General features: G+C 43.9%; 1 protein-coding gene and 1 long non-coding RNA gene across 7 annotated transcripts in view; one reads left to right on the top strand and one right to left on the bottom strand.

The window, feature by feature from the left end:
• Window positions 1-13,380, top strand: part of LOC131752184 (uncharacterized) — a 75,482-nt gene extending 62,102 nt beyond the window's left edge. Inside the window, exons 2-6 of one of the 2 annotated variants that reach the window (XR_010839800.1) lie at window positions 9,871-10,055; window positions 10,441-10,599; window positions 11,036-11,140; window positions 11,519-11,614; window positions 12,765-13,380. This is a non-coding gene — a long non-coding RNA (uncharacterized lncRNA). Of the gene's footprint in view, window positions 1-9,870; window positions 10,056-10,440; window positions 10,600-10,755; window positions 11,141-11,518; window positions 11,615-12,764 lie in introns of both variants that reach the window. The other variant, XR_010839801.1, reaches the window with a different exon arrangement.
• The window catches only part of MYZAP (myocardial zonula adherens protein), a 99,633-nt gene that overhangs the window by 37,784 nt on the left and 40,350 nt on the right, over window positions 1-21,499 (bottom strand). For 4 of the 5 annotated variants that reach the window (XR_010839799.1, XM_059056269.2, XM_067029773.1 and 1 more), the window contains exons 8-10: window positions 20,360-20,488; window positions 15,882-15,961; window positions 14,330-14,435 (exon numbers count right to left, since the gene is read on the bottom strand). Coding sequence is in view for 4 of the 5 variants with exons in the window: in XM_059056269.2 (XP_058912252.1) it covers window positions 14,330-14,435; window positions 15,882-15,961; window positions 20,360-20,488 (315 nt within the window). In the remaining variant the exon portion in view is untranslated. Of the gene's footprint in view, window positions 1-9,049; window positions 10,033-14,329; window positions 14,436-15,881; window positions 15,962-20,359; window positions 20,489-21,499 lie in introns of those variants that run through there. The other variant, XM_059056270.2, reaches the window with a different exon arrangement.

Raw genomic sequence — 21,499 nt, forward strand, 5'->3', positions numbered from 1 at the left:
TCTAGGCTCTACCCCAGAGATGCTGCATATATCACCCTCTTACTTAAAAACCCTCCCAAGCTTCTGGAGTGGGGGATAAATTAGGAGTTTGGGATTCACATATATACACTACTATATATAAAAGAGATAACCAACAAGGACCTACTGTATAGCACAAGGAACTATACTCAATATCTTGTAATAACCTATAATGGAAAAGAATCGATTATATATAACCAAATCACTTTGCTGTACACCTGAACCTAACACAACATTGTAAATCTACTATACTTCAATAAATGAAAAAAGTACAAACCAAAACAAAACAACCCTCCCAAACTTCTAATGTTCCAGCTTCTTAGTGTGGACATGAGGCACTTCTGCTGTGGTCCCAATTTATCTCCCCAGTTTCATTTCATGCCTGCTCTGTCCCACAATGAACCCTACTTAGAAGCCACTCCATACTCTCAGCGTGCTGTGGACATACGATGGTCCTGCTGCCAGGCTTCTGCACAGGCTGGTGCCTTCACCAGGCATGCCCTCCCACCCTCCATTCCTTTTTCCACTAGGAAATCTGCTGTCAGGAAGTACAACAGTCGCCTCCCAGGCCAGCTCTTCCCAAGTCCTCCGGGCTGGCTTTGTGTCTCTCTCTCCTCTGTTCCATTTCAGCCCTTCGAGCAAACCCCTAGTAGAACCCATCATTGCCACTACCACTCTTTGTTTACATCTTTCCTTTGCACCAGACAGCAAACCCACATGGAACAGATGTTTAGTGCATCAATTATCTTATATGAAAGAGCAGTCCTCTTAGGAGGTGAAATCACCCCTATCAATCCACACATTTTTATAAACTTGTTTGGAAACAGATTCCTAAAGTGAAAGGATCCCTCCCAGTTTCTTTCAAAAAGAACTTGTATGTCAACCAGACCAAAATGAAATTGTACAAAAATTTAGTAAGGTCCTCTTATGGATTCACAGCAACCCAGGAGGTTGCAAGGCTTTTCAGCTTCCTGGAATTTTTTTCCATTCGTGACAGACATGTAGGGTCATTTCATGTTAGATGTCAGAATGTGATACAGCCCTATAATTAGAAGGATGTGAATAGTACCCAATTGTGCAAGACTCATGAAACATAACTCAATATTGAGGTTGGGGATGTGGAGAGAAATGAATGAATATAAGAAATGCAGCAGCAAATATGTATTAATACTAGATAGAGCTTGATACGGTTTTTTTTAAGAAATTGTGCTTTGGGGTGTTTTCTCTTACCAGCTGGCAGATGATGATATACATGTATCTGAAAATGCCTTATGTAAAATGGAGATACAATGAAACAGGACATGATATTAGAAGGTATGTTAAAAATGATGATCATATTGAATTAAATTGTTTAAAATCTTGTAAGGAAAAGGGAATTCAATTTTTAAAATCCAAACTAAGTTTATGATATTATTGTTCATTTTCTTTGAAATCTGTTTTATTTTGTTTTCATTCTAATTTTAAGAATAACCAATTAAAGTCCACAGGTACTTTTATTCAAAATCAGGGTGTGTGTATACGTGCCTATCGTGAAACTCAACACATTAATAAGGTTTCCAAACCTCTATCACCAACACCCCACTTTGTTACTCCTACTTATGGGCCCTCATTTAAAAACACTTTCTACTTTAAACTGCATTGATAAAGAAATAATTCATTTTCCCATTGAAAATGTACCAAAGATGGCTAATTGCCAATCAAAGCTTCAAATCAAAATGAGATAGCCAGGGTTCTGAATGCTAGGTCAGGGTAAAGCAATAGGATACTTGAATGTGAGCCCTTCTCAACTTTTCATGGGAAAAGTATGCTGTTCAATTATTTGAAAATCTGACAGGAAGATAGCTTGAAGATCGCCATCATTGTTATCAAAACCCCTAGAGATCCAGGGACTCGGCGAACAGACTGGGGCACGGTTGGCACAAGACAGGCAAGAACCTTCTAGAACTCACCTGGGGTTTTAGTCACCTCCCTTTGCTCCCTCTTGTCCTGACCCAGCCTTGTTTTCAATTCAGCCTCTTGTGATCTGGCAAATAGCTTTCTCCATTTCCCTCAACAAAACAGGACTCGTGTCTGATCCCCAAATACCTCACCCTGAAAAATGAGAATAATTGATATCTAATACTCTTCCTCTGAAAAGGTTTATTTTTGCTGCAGTTTCTCTTAATTCATTTTAGAAATGTTGTAACACTAATTTCATAGTTATGTATTTTTAAAGTGCATTCCCTTTGATAAAAACCACCATGGTAAGAATTTTTAAAATAAGGTTACCCTCTTTTCCTAAAAAATAATAAAGCACAAGGATATATGACAAGATCAGGATCTGCCCTGCACTAATGCAGCATGAAAGAACAGTTTAAAGAGGACAAGGAAAATGGTACATTATCTCATTTTGGGGGGAGTGAAGGGAATGAATTAAGACCACGGCAAAACGAAACTGAAAAATTGCTAAATGAAGCTCTGAGTGGGGAAAATGAAAAATCAATGAAGGAACGGAGGGGAAAAGGTACATTTTTCATCCTCATGATGCTTGATTGGGTTTGTAGAAATTCATTTTCAATTAATGTGTCTTGTGGCATTCAGCCAGGCCAGATATGAACAGGGCACACATTTTAATCAATTTTTTCTATTAAGTTTGAAGTAATATATAATAATAGAACTATACTATTCAAAAGGATCGGATGAAACTGGCTTCTGAGGTAAAATAATCTAATGTGGTTTGATTTCTATTTTATATTAAAGATAACCCAACTTCTGTTTAAGAAGAAATAGCACCCTGGGTGCCTGAACATGACTGGGCTACGTAAATATCAGGGAAGGATGGATAAACTGGCGTTCCAATCTACATGCATTCACTGGGAAGGAAGAGAAAGGGGTGTACCGAGTACCAGGGCTTTTGCTGGCTTAGCTCATTATTCTCAGAAACAACCCTAAGAGTTGTTATCCCCATAGACAAGGGAACTGGGGTTCCTAGAGTTTCACTGTCTGTTCATTCCTTAACAACCACCTGTGATCCCCTCTGCATCGGGCCCAGTGCTAGATTCCGGGAGCACAGCAGTGAGCCAGGAAGACCTGGTCTCCACTTTCAGGGAATCAACATCCCAGTGAGGCAGTAAATGGAGAAAGAAACACACACATTAGCGCAATAAGGAAGCAGGCAGAATGATGTTAGGTCTCCCCACCTACCCAGAGATAGGATGCACCTGCCGTCTGCTGACGGGGTGAGGGAAAGGTTCAGACCACGGGGCTAAAAGAGGTAACCAGCTTGTTCCAGCTTGCCTGGAACTTTCTAGGTTCTAGTCTCACGAGTCAGAAACCTTCTCATTCGCAGGCAAACCAGGACAGGTGGTCACCCTAGAGCTCAATTCTGGCAGGGCTGAGATCTAAACCCACTTCTGTTTGATGACAAGGCCCGGGCTCTTCAGTTCACACCAGCCTGATGTCCAGAGGTTGGCCTCTATCTTCCCTATGACGGACAGCCTATCGTGGCAATGCTGCCTAGAAATTAAGCAAGGCTGGGAAGAATACTGGCAGGTGATACCTTCTTTAACAAAGGATTTGCTGGAGCCCTGAGTCTTCACGCTGTTCTTTCCTCCTCTGTGACCTTATTGGAAGGTGGGATGGAGAAGTGGGAAAGAGGGTCCTCTAAGCTTCTCTATCCCTGCGCTTCCCTGGATGGGTACAGTATCAGGGACAGAAGACCATACACTGAACAGGAATATCCAGGGAGAGAACTGTTTCAGGCTAAACAACTAGAGGAGGTACAGGCATAACTCATCTTACTGCACTTCGCTTTATGGTGCTTTACACGTCGCATTTTTCACAAATTTAAGGTCTGTGGCAACGCTGCATTGAGCAAGTCTGTCGGCACCACTTTTCCGACAGCATTTCCTTGCTTTGTATCTCTGTGTCACACTCCGGTAATTCCTGCAGTATTTTAAATCCTCCACCAGCAAAAAGATTACAACTCGCTGAAGGTTCAGATGATGATGAGTGATCATTTTTCAGCAGTAAAGTATTTTTAACTAGGTGTCACATTGTCTTTTTATACATAATGCTATTGTACACTTAATAGACAGTATAACTTTTACATGCACTGGGAAACCAAAAAGTTCACATGATTCACTTTACTGCAATATTTGCTTTATTGCAGTGGTCTGAAATCCAACCCGCAGTATTTCTGAGGTAGGCATGTATATGGAAGCACCCAGCTCCACACCTGGCACAAAGCTGATGCTAAAAAAAAAAATGGTAGTTTAAATAAATGTTCCTATTGACATATACACACTACTGTATATAAAGCAGATAACTAATAAGGGCCTCCTGTATAGCACAGGGAACTCTACTCAATACTCTGTAATGACCTATATGGGAAAAGAATCTAAAAAAGAGTAGATATATGTATATGTATAACTGATTAATTTTGCTGTACACCTGAAACTAACACAACTTTGTAAATCAACTATATGCCAATAAAAAAAACTTTTTAAGATGCTTATACTAGTCTTGTCCATTTTAAGACAAAAAAATACAGGAGGCTTTAATTATACACACACACACACACACACACACACACACACAATGTTCCTAAAGTTCAGGTGCCATGGAACATGGACCCTCACCTGTACTGAGCAGGACTGTCCTGGGAGCCCCCTAGCTGCCCTCCCTGCCCCTCTCCTCTCCTGTTAGCCAAGCACGGCCTGCCAGAGACATCCCTCTGAGGCTCAGATCTGATCAGGCAATGGGGAGCCATTGAGGAATTAGGAGCTTAGTAATAAAGGACATTTTCTTGGCTTGTTGCTGGTAATCCACAGCAATTAGGCCCAACCTACATTTCCAGTCTCTTCATCATTACTCCCTCCTACAATCCAGTCAAACTAGAATAATGCTCCCTGAACTCACCCTATACTTTCTGGCTTCCATGCTTTTGTTTTTTATTTATTCTATATCTTGTCTGGCAGTCCTTTTCCACCTACTCAGTCCCTGCCTAGAAAAATCTAACCCATGCTGCAAGACCCAGTCAAATTTCACCTCCTCCCTAAAGACTCCACGCACACTAGAATTAGTGAACATTTACAGGCACTGAGCTACACGCTTAGTGTACATTCTTTCAGTCAATCAACAACCCCTGAAGCAGGTACTATTATATCATCATTCCCATTTTTTTGATAAGGAAACTAAATGTTGGAGAAGATCAATAAGTTGCTCAAGATACAAAGCCCAGTCAGGAGCAGCTGCAGGATACAAAGTCAGATTGAATTTACTTGAAGCCTACAAACTTAACCACTATATTCTCCAGCTTGTGTGTTCCCAGCACACAGCTAATTGTCCTGCTTAACTCGCCTTGAGTTATAATGAGTTTTAATGTCAACCAGAAAGTCCTTTGAGGGCTTTGAGGACTCAGGTCCATTTTTACATTTGGTTCATAAAAGTTGCTTCTTAAATGTTTACTGAATAACCCATCAGAGAAAAGCTCTCCATAAGTGGAACCTAGCTCTTCATCACCCCCACTCCCACTTGTGTGTGCGAGGACTGGCTTTTCTGCAGACTTCAGCACAGAGGCAGGGGAACAGAAATATATAAAGACAGTGGCACAAGGGAAACATCTCCAGCTTGATAAAGGTTGAATAAAAAAATCAGTGGGGGAAGGATGGACTGTCCAATAAATGGTTAGACAAACCAGTTTTCCATGAGGGGGAAAAGAAGAGTGACAGCTCTATTCATACTATATACACAAGAAATAAATTCCATATGGATTATTCTTTATTCAACAAATATTTATTGAGCACCTACTATATGCCTGTGACTATTCCAAGTGTTAGGGATATAGCCATGAACAAAACAGACAAAAGCCACTTCCCTCAGGGAGCTTACATTCTAGTGGAGGGAAACAGACAACACATAAAACAGATAAGTGTAGGATATATTACAAGATGATAAGTGCTATGGAGAAAAACAGGAAGAGAACGGTGGGTAAGAATGTAGGGGAGGGGTGTAATTACAGACCTAAAGATCAAAACAAAACTTTAAAACTTAATGACAAACAAACAAGACACAGAACACAGCACAGAAAGATTGATAACTTTCTACCAAAATTTAAAATATGTATATTATACAAAACACCATAAACAAACAAACGAAAATGACTGACGAGGAGAAGATAACGGCATTCAAATATTTTTTGACAAATGACTAATATTGGCAGAATACAGAGTTCCTAAAAATCAGCAGGGAAAAAGGAAAAACAACCAAACAGAAAAATGAACAAAAGATATGACCAACCAGTTCGTAAGAACGGGAGCCTGACTGGTGAGAAGTTTATGCTCCATCTCTCCAGTTGTAATGAGCAGTCACCAGGCTGACGCAAGTTAAAACTAAGACAAAGAGATACTATTTCACAACTGGCTAAAATTATAGTCCAACAGTGCCAAGAGGTGATGAGGATGTGGAGATATCTGCCCTCATACATGGCAGGTGGAAGTCTACGTACACTCTGGAGAGCAATAGGGAAATACCTAGCAGAGGAGAAACTGTGCCAACCCCAGGCCCTGGCGATTCCTCCTCTGAGTACATTCCCTAGATAAGCACAGACACATGTGTGGCATTGTTTGCAAAAGAATAAAAAATTGGAAGCAAGCTAAATGTCTATCAGTAGGGTACATTACAATATATTCATCTAATAGAATATTAGACGGCCATCAAAATGAATAATTCTGATCTATGTGTAACAACTCCAAAAACAAAATTAGGGAAAAGAGTAAGTTGCAAAATAAATACAATAAAATTTATTTATATATTATAAATAAAATTTTACATACTTTTTAAAACACAGAAACCAAGCTATATACCAACAATAAATACATGTATGTGTAGTAAAAGCATAGAAACATGGTCTGGATAGAGGCCAAATTGCCTCCGAAGGAGGTGTTAGGGCAGGATGGGGTAGAGGGTAAGAAGGAAAAAGATCCAAACTGGAAGGAGTAAAATGAGAACTTCTAATGTTTTATTTAGAAAAAAATATGAAATATGCCAAAATGTTAATATCTGTCAATTCCAGAACAGAATACATGGGTTTTATTTTTTTATCATTCTCTATAAGTTTCTATATTTAAATATTTTTCCAATTATAAAAAAATAAGCAAAGAACAAGGCTGGCTTTGGAGTCAAAAATCTGGGTGGGGACCTAGCACCATCATCACTTGTGGAGAGACCACTAGCTACTTATTTTTTAAGACTCTAAAGTCTCAGTTTCCAGTACTAAAAACTGGTGCTAATAATACCTCCCACAGAGGGTTAACGTGGGATGGGAGGTGTAGATGCACACCTACAACACGTGATGCACACCTTGCAACATGAGAAACATCCACGAGCTGGGAGTTAACTTGGATGAGGAGCACAGGCACACCAACTACTACGGGCAGAACGTGAGCATCCAGGTCTGAGAAACATTTCAGAACCAATTAGAAACAATTTCAACAAACAGAGTGGGCTCAGTGATATTTGCAAAGAAAAGACCTTCTCCCTTGAAAGGACAGTTTGAATCGTGAATACATTAATCAGTACATGTCACACAATGAACCTGCAATACTTCTATAATGCATACAAAAAAGGTTTACACCCACATGAGCTTTCTGGTTACCTTCTTAAAAACTTCATGCTTTAGATAAAGCAGCTGAGATTTTAAAATTAAAAAGTGGCTAATACAGTGTTAAACACCAGAACTGGAAACTGTAACATTTTCGATTACTATAAATAAATTTGGCCTCAGCTTTTGAGTAGCATCTCCTTTGGGTGGGGGTGTGAGTGGCCCTGAGACAAAATCACAGCCTTACTAAAAGCCCAAGGCTTAGGGTCCAGTTAGGGGTCGGGGATGGGGTGGTAGTGCGGGGTGAGTGTGGGGCAGGGTTTGAGCACCTAACTCATGTTTGACGCAGTAAGTCAAGTTCATACCATATCACAGTCGTGGCAAGAAGGGGTGAATTTAGGGACACGGGCAAAGGCAAGGAGGAGCAGGTGGAGGGAGGTCCTCTCAGGCAGGGGACCCGGATCTAAGGAGATCCCCAATTAGCCCAGGACCCAGCATCAGGCCTAGTGGGAGGTGCAGGGGTCGTCTAGGGCACAGCATTTGGGCGGGGGATGCACTCTCACGGTCCTGCAGACAGCCTCGGCACCTCACTCACTCTCTGCCCCACAACATAAGGCCTACCTGGCCTCAGGGTACTATCTGTGCCCCAAAAGAGAGAAGGAACTCCAAGGGTAGGGGGGAGAGCACACAATCTTGGGAGAGAGGCCCGAGTGGGTGCCCTGCTTCCTCTAGAAGTCATTACATCCCCTTGTCTGATATTACTTCAATTTTTGAAGCTGGGTAGTGAGTCTACTCCACTAGAAGAAATGCCAGTATTCTACCACAGACTGAAAAACACGAGGGCAGTAAAAGTACCCCTAGAAACAGTGTAGGTCCCTACACTAGAGTGACATCTAGATTAGTGATTCTCAGATCTGACTCAAAGCTCCCTAGGGGAAGTCTGGAAACCCAGCAAGAGTATCTGGGGATCTGCATTCAGACAGAACACGGTGGAGGTAAACTGCATCAACGGTTCATACGCATGTGGGCAGTTACTCATCTGCTTCCTTTCCCATCACTGCCTACTTGGCTTCAGCTGGGTAGAAGCATCTAAATTAAAGACCAAAGACAACTATTGACAAGAAAGCATTTATCTGCCCACTTTGCCACAGAGAAGAGGACGGAGCGGAAAACTACCCAACATCTAAATGACCCCCACCCCCTTAATGAACTCACTTCATTATTATTAGGCTAACCACCCACTGACTATTACTACCACTGCTGCTATTACAATTCTCAGCAACACCGTTTAGTTTTGATGAGATACCAGGGCCTGTGGCTGTCTCACGAAGCCCTCTATGAAAATAAAGCATGCATGAAGTATATTTCACTTCAACGTATTTCAGCCAAATACATTTTTTAAATTTATTTATTTATTTTACTGCATCCAGGCTTTCTCTGGTTGCAGCGAGCGGGAGCTACTCTTCGTTGTGGTGCGTGGGCTTCTCATTGTGGTGGCTTCTCGTTGCGGAGCACGGGCTCTAGGCATGCGGGCTCAGTAGTTGTGGCTCACGGGCTCTAGAGCGCAGGCTCAGTAGTTGTGGCGCACGGGCTCAGTTGCTCCACGGCATGTGGGATCTTCCAAGATCAGGGATCAAACCCGTGTCCCCTGCATTGGCAGGCGAATTCTTAACCACTGCGCCACCAGGGAAGCCCCCATTTTTCTTTTCATCAGATATACTTCTCCTTTTCATGAAGTGAGTTGAACTGTCTATGCATGGTGATAGAAGCAAACCAAATGTTTCTTAAACAAGAAGAGTGCTAAGTTGATTAGTGCTGTTGATCTTCATTCAGAAAGGACATCCTCGGGGCCACCTCCTACATACAAATATAATCAAACTACAGAGACACCTGGCTTATTCTGTACTTTCTGGGGTGTGATCAGGTGAGAGCACTTCCTCCTGGGACACTGGAGTTCTTCGAGCCTGCTTCCCATCTCCTTGGCAGGTGTCCTTGGCAGCTTTTCCATCAATAAGGCTTCATCTTCCAAGACCAGCCTCCACCTGGCACTTTGTAAATTCTGTTTTAGTAATATTTTTCATCACAGTTCCCTCTTTGATGTCTAGGAACCCACGTTTCTAGAAATACTCTATGGATCTTTGAGTTCTCTTGACTCTGCAGTGTCAGGCTGTAGAAGTTGAAGTTATAGAATGTGGGTGTTTCCACAAATAAGAGCCCTACGTGGCCACATTTTCTTTTCAATGTCATGTCCTTCGTGTTTTGTTCATCAGCTCATCACACATATGTGCCACCTCTTCCCAGCAGAGACAGTACAAGTGTTCTTCGAACCACGAACGATAAAAGGAACTGCTTCCAACCCAGAGCAAGCTACCATTTTGTCATCTTCCAAAGAGCCAGAGACTAAATCTGGAGAAGAGCTCGTGGGACATGATCTGGAAACAGTTCAATTGAGCAGGTTAGCGTTGTGGGCTCGGTGCCACAGTTCCTTTCCCCTTCCCCCATGTGGCTAATTATCAGTGACGGAGATCACTCTGAATCCTCTAAACACAGGGTATTTGGCAAAAATGTACTTTTGCATTGTACCTTTCAGCACACCACACAAGACTTTTAAAATAAATTGTGTGCTAACAAATGGCCGATCCATTTAAAAGGGAAGATGCTTGGGACGGAGAGAATTTAAATTTTTAAAACTGCTTTCCTCCAGGTAATTTTCCCCTGGGCAGAAAGCTGCTTTGGTTGGCGGGGCACTGGGCCTTGATGAGAGCAGGTAAAGAGTTGTCAACATCCTGTTGACTGAAGATGTTTAAAGATGTGTCAGGTGTTCACTGCTCTGGCTGCAGGTTTCTCACAGCCTTGTGCTCCTCCCTGATCTCCTGGTTCCTTTAATGGCAAGCTAAAGAACTCAGCCGGATTTCAAAGGACCTAGTTCCAACACGGCTTGTCAACAAAAGAATGAAGCCCAAGGGCAAGAATGACTGGAACTCAGCTAACACCAGATGGTAAGATCCATGAGGGCAGGACCACATCTGCCCGGCTCCCCACTGGGTACCCAGCCCCAGCACAGAGAAAATGCCAGTGGGTAACTGGTAAATGGATGGATGAGTGAGTTTCCTCATGAATGCTATTTTTTTTTTTTTTTAATTTGCCATATGCAGGCCTCTCACTGCTGTGGCCTCCCCCGTTGCGGAGCACAGGCTCCGGACGCGCAGGCTCAGCGGCCATGGCTCACGGGCCCAGCCGCTCCGCGGCAATGTGGGATCTTCCCGGACCGGGGCACGAACCCATGTCCCCTGCATCGGCGGGCGGACTCTCAACCACTGCGCCACCAGGGAAGCCCATGAGTGCTATTTTTTTCAGTCCCTCTGTATTTTCTGGCAAACCCTTAAAAGTCTAAAAGGGGCATATTTGGGCTTGTGTGTGTGTGTTTTCTGTCAGATCCAGAACCAGTCAGAAGAACTAGTGATGGGAGGAAGATGACCAGTCCCTGTCTAACACCACAAAAGGAGACTTAATTTGGTACAAAGATCTAGCCAAGTTGGGGTATGTGCTCCCACACTTCACACAGGACGCTTGGTATCTTTTCTCAATGAACTTGACCCCATAAGATACATAATCCTTCATTTCAAAAGGGCCCATCCTGCCCCCTTCTTACATGCACAAATCCCTACTGAAATATACTGTCCCACACAATGAAAAGTCATTATTGAGCTAAGGACTGCAACACCTACGCTGGTTAATTTTTATTCAATATATCGTCATCATCATCATTATTATTATTATTAGAAATTACTCTCCACTGAGGTGGAAGTAAGTATACTGCTTAACATTTAAGGATTCCAAGAACCTCAGTAATAATACCTGGGTGTTTTGAGCTAAAAAAAGAAGCCCATCATTTTAATAAACTAACTTCATTCACAGACACTGTGATTCAGATGACAGCAACAATGGATGGGGACTAGATTCCTACCCCTGGTGAGTGTGAAGCCAACACAGGGACAAGCTTTCAGACTTCAGGTGAGGGAAGGAAAACTGTCCCTAACATTGGTTAGGGACACATAAAGGTTGCCTCTGTTTCTGGGTCAAATTTGTCTCAATATCTGGGTGGCTGGAGTTCACAGATAGAAAGACACTTCTCAAGTCAGAGTTCAAGATGCCACACATGACTAATTCAGCTGTCTGGACTTTTCGAAATTTGGTCCAAATGACTTGAGCCAATTTAATATGTCTTTGCTGCTTTCACTCATTATGTAAAGCAATGAAAAGGCTGAGATCCTAACAACAGGCACAGCCTAGTAAACAGTAGAGAATTCTTTCTATAAGGAGCTTCTATCCCAACTTCTCTCCTCATAAAATGCACCCGTGATTAAAGGCTAAAGATACTTCCCAGGACGGCCGATACTAGAAACGTTTCCTTTATGTGGAACAGAAAGCTGAAATTTGCCACCCAGTGGCTCCAGCCTGGCTTTGCACTGCAACACAAACAAAGATATAGACCCTCTTCTCCACGACCGTTTTCTAAGAAGTGAATTCACCTCTCGCGTCTCCCCTTTGCCCATCTCTTGCCCAAGTCCTTCAACCATTCCCTGGATTCCTACAGTTCTCAACTCCTTTCCAAGCTGATCCTGAACATCTCAATGTGCTCATTTGTCCCTTTTCCATGTTTCTAACTTTTAATGAAAAGTATTCACATCAATGGCTATAGCAATTGAAATTTTAAACCATCCTTTTGCTGTATGAGTTAATTCAGTGTACTGGACAAATACATTAATTCTTATCACCTGATTTAAGTAGTTTTTAGTTTAAATTTAGAATTAAAGCTCTTCCTCTGTCTCTGTCCAGCTGTCGAAACCCAGCTGGCCCCGAGGTGGTGCTCATTCTGACGGTACCGTTCTAAATTTCAGCCTGTGATTTCACGCCCATGGCTGGGTCTTTCATACCACAGCAGCAGCACTTACAGAAGCTCTATTTGGGAGATATTAAATCACAGGTAGTAAAGCAAGGCATGGACAGTGATGTTTATATGCTTCCCTATTTTCATATATAAATATTCCCCTACTCTTTTCAAATTGGTATGTCTATTAGAGTCCGGAAGTCACTTAGAAAACAGAATTCTCAACTACTTGAAAATGTCTTTAAAAAAAGACCAATCACTAAACCCTTACAGATGATAACTCAGTCAGAAGCCAACGCATATGAGGTTTTGTTCACCGGTTCTCTAATATTCGACGGGGAAACAACGCAGACAGCACCCAGCAGTGAGGCAGGAGAAATGGACTGCACCACAGCCAAGGAGCCCCATGGGGAAAGGAGGGACAGCCTTGCCCCAGACTTCACGTCTGTAAAGTTCAGAAGCAGAAAAGCTATGGTCTAACAGCCACGGTTCCGGAGATGCTAAATGTGACAAAGCAATGCCTTTCCTTGGGAAACACACTCCTGACATCTACCCAATGCTGATATGCGGCAACACCTACCCATCCCTATTGCTGGCGCTTCTCCTGCCTGGCAGTGCCAAGGAACTGTGAAAGTGCATGCGGGGTTTCCTCATCTGAGACTTTGTTCCCCATTCTCTTATTCTACTGAGCCCTGAGACTGACACATGGGCCAATCACACTGTGTGACTGGGTTTCTCGTTTGGGAGCAGATTTTATCTAATGTGCACGTTTATCCCACATACAATAAAAAAAGGTGTCCCTCCCCGTCCCGCACAATTCCCTGACCTTAACCCCACTCATAGCTCCAACATTTTAGGGATTAATAAAGAAGATGTATGTTTAATCTTCTATTTGTCTATCATATGTGTAAATTATTTATTAGAAGTAGATATACTTTTAACTTTAACAATACATTAACAGATAAATGTTCAGAGTTGTGCTTAATATAATTTTTTTCCAGTTTTTCCACTGCCAACCAAATGTTTAATTAAATTGAAACCTTTTCTTTGCAAGTTAGAGAATTAGTCCCTAGGGAATACTTATCACCTTGTTAGTACTAATGGTTCTTACTTCCATCTGATTTTTTAATCGAGCAAGAAAAATACACTAATATGTGATTAGCTGTACACAGCATGGACTTTCTCCTATGGAGCATCACCATGAGAGAGACAGGTACAGTGACACAAGTTAAAAGAAACTTTTTTCCTCTTAGAGAAATATAAAAGTTCAACTTACCTGTTTTTTCATTTAGAAAAACAGGATAGTAAACTATGTCCAGCATACAGTAAGCCTAAAACTTGCTTTCATGTTACATAGACAGTTAAGTCAAAAAAGGATAGTAGAAAAGAGAAAAAACTAAGGAAAAGGGACAGACAGGGAAAGGGAACGACAGAGACACACCAGACGTGGAGAAAGGACAAGGGCAGGAGCAGGCAGGTCCCGGGGTGCAGAGACCTGAGCTGAAGTGAGCTGTTCTTGTCACACCCTTTGGTCCCTGAGCTGCAGGCACCCATCAGGGGTACTGCTGTCCTGTGTAGGTGAGTGAGCTTACGAACTGCACCTTCCAGGCTTCTTAACTGTAACCCTTTCCTCTGGGGATGGCCCTCTTTTAGAGGGATCATCACCAGGCCACAGGGGACATATGAGGACCTTCTCCTCTGGGCCAAGATGGCAGTGGCCTGAGCTAGTTCACCATGAGCCACAGAAGACGGAGCTGAGAGTCGTATCTGGCTCTAGGGCTGAAGTGTCCCCACCACAGGAAGCAATCCCGGGCCCAAGACCTTTCACAGGGGCTTACCTCCTCAACCATCTGCTTGACTTTCTTCTGCTGGCAATGCACCATGTCATCTAGGTGTCGGATCCGCTCCCGGAGGCTGGCTGATGCCTCCTCCAGCCGCTGATACCTAACAACAAAGAGAAGAAAGAGCAAGTGAATCCTCAAGCAAAGCAGCAAGAGCAGCACCCAAAGGTCACCGCTTGAAGGGAATATTGCCCAGAACAAGATGCGCTCTTCCTACTTTGTGTGTATCCTAGTTTATTAACGACCAATCGACCACCCCACTGTAGAAGGAAGATAGGACCTTTTTTCAAGTTCCCACTTGCAAGTTTTACCCTGTATAAGGACAGTTACTATACTTTCCAGGGGCTGAGAATTTTTTTTGCACCACTTACAGATATGAGAGTCTTTTGCTTTTTGGGTTCATACAGCATTGGAACATCCAGTAATTACCACCATTAGGAAAACAGAGGAGAAGAATCTAGCAACACAACAAAATATCTGAAATCAAGTGGCAGAGTCCTGGAAAGTCAGGCATTACAATTGTTCCATACATCATTTATTTTGAGAAAATGGGAAAGATGCTGAAATACCCTCTCTCCATCAAAACAGAGCAGACCACCTCATAAAATATTTCATACTTAAAAAAAAAAAAAAAAAGCACAAATTATCCTCAGACTTTACTTGGTTCAAATAAACCAAAGGAACCAGCGGATGGACTCTACAGTCCTTTGGGGCCTGGACTGGAGCACGGACTAAGGGTCTGGTGGTCTGCTTACCACTTCCCATCTCTGCCAGGTCCCTCCTCAGCACTATGTTAAAGACTAGGGAAGATCCCTATAACTCTGCAAACTCTGAAGTTGCATAAGAGGAAGGAGAACAGGTATTTTTTCAGCACATACTATGTGGCAGGCTGTACACCGAGCAGGTCCCTCACAATAACACCCCAAAGAGATGGGCACTCTTCGCATCATTACAACTCTCCCCACTTGAAAAAAGAATTCCCATTTTACAGAGAAGCAAAGAATCTCAGAGTTGTTAAGTAACTTGCTCAAATGCTCAAAGCATCCCAACCTTGTTTTCCTTCACTAGAGGGCTGTGCGTGGCCTCGCTGCCTTCTGGTTTCCAGAAGAGGCCGTGGACTGCTCCTGCATTTCCCATGCAGGGCTTTACACACTCATAGCCAGAGGACAAGGCAAGGTTTCATTGAGGAATGTTTGGAAACAAAGACATTGTAAAATTAGTTTCCATGGCAATGGTATTAGTCACTCTTGAGTTTTCTCATCAACAGGGTGCATCCTGTGGAGCTCAAGCTTATGGAGAACATTTATAGACTGAACTCTGGCACTTGTGACAGGCTTTGACGTGTTCCACTGCACTAACAACCAGCCCTGGGTTGAAAGATGTGGCTGGAAGCTCCACGTTGGAAGCTCCCAGTCCAATGTTTTGCATGTGTCACGTCTGCAGTGGGTGACGACCAAACAGATGACAATGCAAGGACTAAGTGAGCCCACAAAAACACAGCGTGTCCACCACCGAAATCCATTACAAGACAAAGGGCATTACATCTTACCTTTCTTTGTCAGAATTGTTAATTTCCGTTGACATTTCTGTTTCATGCTCCAGGAGCTGGAGTTGAAGTTGATGGCGTTCCTAAAACAGACAGACAGACACTAATATTTAATCTATGGATCCCAAGTTGGCTGGAGAATGTACAGCAAGCAACTCCAGCACTAGTGAATTCAAGTCTATGTGACACCCATGGCTTTTATACACCCACTTGCCAAGGTCCAAACAAAGCTCAAAATGTCAAATTTACTGGTGCATATTTATAGATGTATTTATGAGTTAGAGACAAATATCCTGGATAAAGCCATTCAAGATTTATTTTTTTTAAATCATTTCATCAGCCCAGGCTCAGATGTCTTGTGAAAATTTATGGTTCTAAATAATGTTAATCAATACTCTAAATCAGTGGCCTGTGATACTACAAATTTCTTGGGATTATTTTCTGAATCATCAAGAGGATCTGGAATTCTGTAATATCCTATCAATTAACTGGGATGGTGTGTACACGGGTGTGTTCACTTGTAAAACTACATTGTGAAAATCAGAATAACAGTCCCCCAACAGTGTCCACATCCTAATCTCTGAAATTTGTGAATATGTTGCCTTTCATAGATAAAGGAACTTCGCAGCCGTGATTAAGTTAATGATCTTGAAAATGGGGAGATTATCCTGGATTATCTAGTTGGGCTCGTATTAGAAGGAAGAAGTAGGGTTAGAGTCAGAAATAGACAAAGACTGGGAGATGCTACAATGCTGGCTTTGAAGCTGGAGGATGGGGCCATGAGCCAAGGAATATAGTCAGTCTCTAGAAGGGAAAAAAGGCCAGGAAATGGATTCTTCTCTAGAGCTCCCAAAAGGAAGCCAGCCCTGCCAACACCTTGATTTTAGGCCTTCTGACCTCCAGAACTAAAAACGATAAATCCATGATGCTTTAAGCCTCTAACTGTGGTAAACTGTTACAGTCTCAATAGGAAACCAATTCATGTATCAAGCTGTGCACTTAAGATTTGTACAATTTGCTGTGTGTGTGTGTGTGTGTGTATATATATATATATATATATATATATAAATTTAGAAGTTTACTTAAAATAAGTATTATAAGGGACTTCCCTGGTGGTCCAGAGGTTAAGATCCGCCTTCCAATGCCAGGTGATGCAGGTTCGATCCCTGGTCAGAGAACTAAAATCCCACATGCAGGGCTTCCCTGGTGGCGCAGTGGTCGGGAGTCCGCCTGCCGATGCAGGGGACGCGGGTTTATGCCCCGGTCCGGGGAGATCCCACATGCCGCGGAGCGGCTGGGCCCGTGAGCCGTGGCCACTGAGCCTGTGGGTCCGGAGCCTGTGCTCCGCAACGGGAGAGGCCATGGCGGTGAGAGGCCGGCGTACCACAAAAAAAAAAAAAAAAAAAAAAATCCCACATGCTGCGGGGCAACTAAGCCCGCGTGCTCTACTGCCCACGCGCCACAACTAGAGAGAAGCCGGCGCCCCACAACTAAAGTTCCCGCACACCACAATGAATATCCCGCGTGCTGCAACTAAGACCCAACGCAGCCAAACAAACAATATTTTTTTTAAAGTAATATAAAATCTGGACACATTTCTTTGAACAAAGTGGAAAATATTAATAAAAATGTAGTGCCCATCACAACCAAAATCGCCCTAGAAACGTTACAGATGAGAGTATAATAAATTTCCTTACAATGAAGTTTATCAAATTCTGCTCATTAATTGGGAGGAGACTATTCTACTTAGGTCCTTCTCTAAGTATGGCCGTGCCTCATCTTTAACCTCAGAAGTTCTCCCCAACAAGCTCTGGCGACTTATACACATTCCAAACGTCTTTTCCACCAAATATTCAAAGCAGATCCTTGAAACTTTAGCCCCCTCAACTTCTGAAGCTGTAAGCAGTGGCAGACCAAGAGCAGACCAGAGTTGGGGAGTAGTCCACCATGGGAGGAAGGGCGTGTTATCATCGATGTACTTAGAATAATGAAGGAAGACCGACTTTTCAGTGGGGTTTTATTACTGCTTTTAAATCTCTACAGCGAATGCACATTCTTACTGTCCCTATGGGTTCTGCCACCGGCTGGAAGTTTACATTAGCCCTGAAATAATAATGATGACTCTTTAACAAGCGAGCGTTCCCTCACACTCCCCAAAAAGCTGTCTTAAAGTAGGGCAAGGCCTAACTTACAGCATACTTTAAAATTTTATTTTTTTCTAAATTGAGATACAACGAATCTTAAGTGAGTATTGCACAATCAATACGTTTGTATACACATTACCGGGTGAAACCACCACTGAGATCAAGGCGTACAATATTATCTATTCTGCAGAAGGGTCTCTGATAGAACACACTCCTTATAAGACTTCTACTGATCAGGAAAAAAAAAAGGTGTTTGGCACACAATGCTGAGAACAGTAAACTAAGGGATACAGCACAGAAGCCATTCAAAAGCACATGGTTTGTCCTCGAGAAAAAAATCCAAAAATAGGTGAGAACAGGAATACAAACTCTGTGGGCATGCTGTTCACATCCCGTGTGACAGAGATTTGGCACAGTTCCTGCTGTCCCAGGGATTATCCCTGAAAGGGGAAAAAGAGTAAATGGGTAATCTAATCTTAGCTAAATAAAGCAAGCATTTCGCTAGCTTAAATGGGAAAGATTAAAAGGAAGCACAGTAGATTTTCAATCACTAAAGAAAAAGCCAAGAGGACGCAGGGAACATTTTGTGCCACACAAACGCTGGCAGGGCCGGCCGGCCTTACCAACACCAGCCCGGCCCCCAGCCATACGGCCCTCACCCGGGCTCCACGTGGACATCAGTGGGAAAAAGCTGGGAACTTTCAGGATCGCAAGGGTACAAAGGAAACTCAGCCACAGAACAGGTCCGGCTGAAAAAGAAGCTGACACCAGGGGCAGACATTTATGCAAGTAACAACATAAAAATCAGAGCCACACATTTGTGAGCCCCGACTTTATATACGCCAGGCACCGTGCTGAGCACTTGGCACGGATTTTTCTCATGTACTCCTCACAGAAGGCCTGGAAATAAGAATTACCATTGTCAGCATTTTACAGAAGAGGAAACTGAATTTGGAAAAGTCAAGTAACTGCCCACAATGAGAAAGAGAGGCAAGACTCAAACCCTAGGTCTGTCTGATCCTAAAACCCATATTCTTAACCAGCACACGGACAGTCTCTCTCTCCATCTCCCCGTGCTGCCCACTCACCTGGCTTCTGCTTGCTGCAGGACAGTCTGTCACCCAGGGGGAGTGTGTGCTTTAACCAGCACCGTCTGCCGTTGTAGGAGAGTGGTGATGTGGGAGATAGCTCGCCCACGTTCTAGAAAATGCCCTCGTTGCCCAATCGTTACGACTGCCACCTCCAGCCAATGCTGACGTTAGCCCTAACCATGCCACTTACCCGCTCTTCAATACCGCGTGGGATTCTGCTTTCCCAGAGGATGGAGGCGAAATTGTAACTGACTCTCTATTTGCTCAAGTCCCTCCCCAAAAAAGATGTTACCCAAAACAGGAGCCCCCCACCAGCCCCGAAGCTCCACGGTATTGCATTTAAGGCTGTTCCCAAGCTGGTTACACCTCCCTTGTCAGGGGACGGTGGAGGTGGAGGGGACCATGCCGCAGACACCACGGGGGCTCAGCCCTCTTCTCAGAATCACCCGGGAGCCCAGCTGTCGACCCTGCTCACCCTGTCACTCCCCCTCCTTGCATCGTCAGCCTGGGGATTCTCAGCATCCAGCGTGAGTGAGTTACGGGATGCTGATGGGTCAGGTCTTGGCCGGTCGGTGCAAACTCATGCCACGAGAGAGCCACTTTCCAGGAAGCAGCCACAGCTCTAGCCTTCAACTAGCCCCCTCCCCCAGCAGCGAGCCATCGCCTGCTACAGGTCACCTGCCCTTTCTCTCTCCTCTCTCCCACCCCTCCTTCCCGGTTCTCCACTTCCTGCCTAATTTCCAGGCTCCCTCTTCCCTGTCTCTTGACTAGCTCATTATCTGGGCAGAGCTCCTGCCTCTGCAGGCTTCCCCCCAAACCCACGGAGAAAGGCAGTGTCCCCAGCTCCGACACAGAGTGTCAGAGAAAAGCCAACCCTTCAGACCCAGGCAGGTCTTGGGGTGTCCCTGTAACGTCGAAATAGGGCTTGCCTGCTCCACAAGTAATCTAAGTTCATGCTTGGAGCCCCAGCAAAGCAGGGCTGCTAAAATATTAGTTTCTATAAATAATTTTATACGTAATGTTTTTTTGAATCATCAAAATTTTCACCATGGGAGAAATTAGAACTTTGTGGGACTTCCTTATACTTTCTTTTATAGTTTTCTCTTTGTTTTTTCCAAGTCACAAATTGCAGGGATGAGAGGGGTCAGTGGTGAGGGATTCTCGTACTTTGGGGCAGGCCTGAAGGGGAACTGCTGCACCGCAAGGGAGGCTGGGCGAGGGGGCCCCACGCCCCAAGCTGTGTTACCTTCTCCATGCGCTCAATCAGCCTGTCCAGCTCCCCGATCCTCTGGTCCTTCTCCTCTAGGCTGATCTCTGCCGCTTGCATCTTTTTATTGGCTTCTTCAATGGCTTTCAGAAAACTATTGGTTTCTTCCTGCAAAAGAAATGCACTCTCCTTAGCAGAGCGTGGAGTAGCTATCAGTAAGGGTCCAAACAGCTCAGGCCTGGCTAAATCATCATGTCTCTTTAAAAGCATGACCTGGGGGCTTCCCTGGTGGCGCAGTGGTTGGGAGTCCGCCTGCCAATGCGGGGGACGCGGGTTCGTGCCCCGGTCCGGGAAGATCCCACATGCCGCGGAGCGGCTGGGCCCGTGAGCCATGGCCACTGAGCCTGTGCTTCCGGAGCCTGCGCTCCGCAGCGGGAGAGGCCACAACAGTGAGAGGCCCGCGTACCGGAAAAAAAAAAAAAAAAAAGCATGACCTGGGGGCCTAGAAGTGTCTCACAGATCATGAACTCAAATTCCATGATTCTGGTTCTCACCCGTGAATAAAGACACATTGCACGGCTTTTTAATGGGCCCACTTATTTCTTCTCCTTTTTTTTCCCCTTGAGTCTTTATGTCTAAAAAGAGCCTACAAATGTTATTTATCCCCTGACTAGGTGCTCAGAGTGTCACACAACCTAAACGGAATTAGGGCTGGATCTGGAATTGAATGCAGAATGCCCAGATCTTTCTCCCATATTGCAAAGCACCAACTCAGTCAATCAATCAGCACATGTATTAAGCACGTGAGGACACAAGATAAGGCAGAATGAAGTCCCTGCCTTCAAGGAATTTATGCTCTTCTAGAGAAGCCAAGATGTGAGACATACAGCCCAGCTCCAATAACAGGGACAAGAGAATTCCATGGCAAAGAGCAGAGAAAGTGTGGGTTTCCCAAAGACAGAGGACGCTTGCAGGTGTGTGACTGGGAAAGACTTCATTCGTGGAGATGCTGGCATCTTCGGGGCTCTCAGGGAGCGTAGGTAGGATCAAGGAGTGAGAAAGGGCGTGGCTGCAGGTAAGCCCAGGATCTGCTCGGATGCTGGCAAACGGTCAGACCAGCTAGAGAAAGTGGTGATTGAGGGCTATTCCAAGCGGGGACGGTGGTTAAGTAAAGGGAGG

Source organism: Kogia breviceps, chromosome 3 (assembly GCF_026419965.1).
Source record: "Kogia breviceps isolate mKogBre1 chromosome 3, mKogBre1 haplotype 1, whole genome shotgun sequence".
Lineage (NCBI taxonomy): Eukaryota > Metazoa > Chordata > Mammalia > Artiodactyla > Physeteridae > Kogia > Kogia breviceps.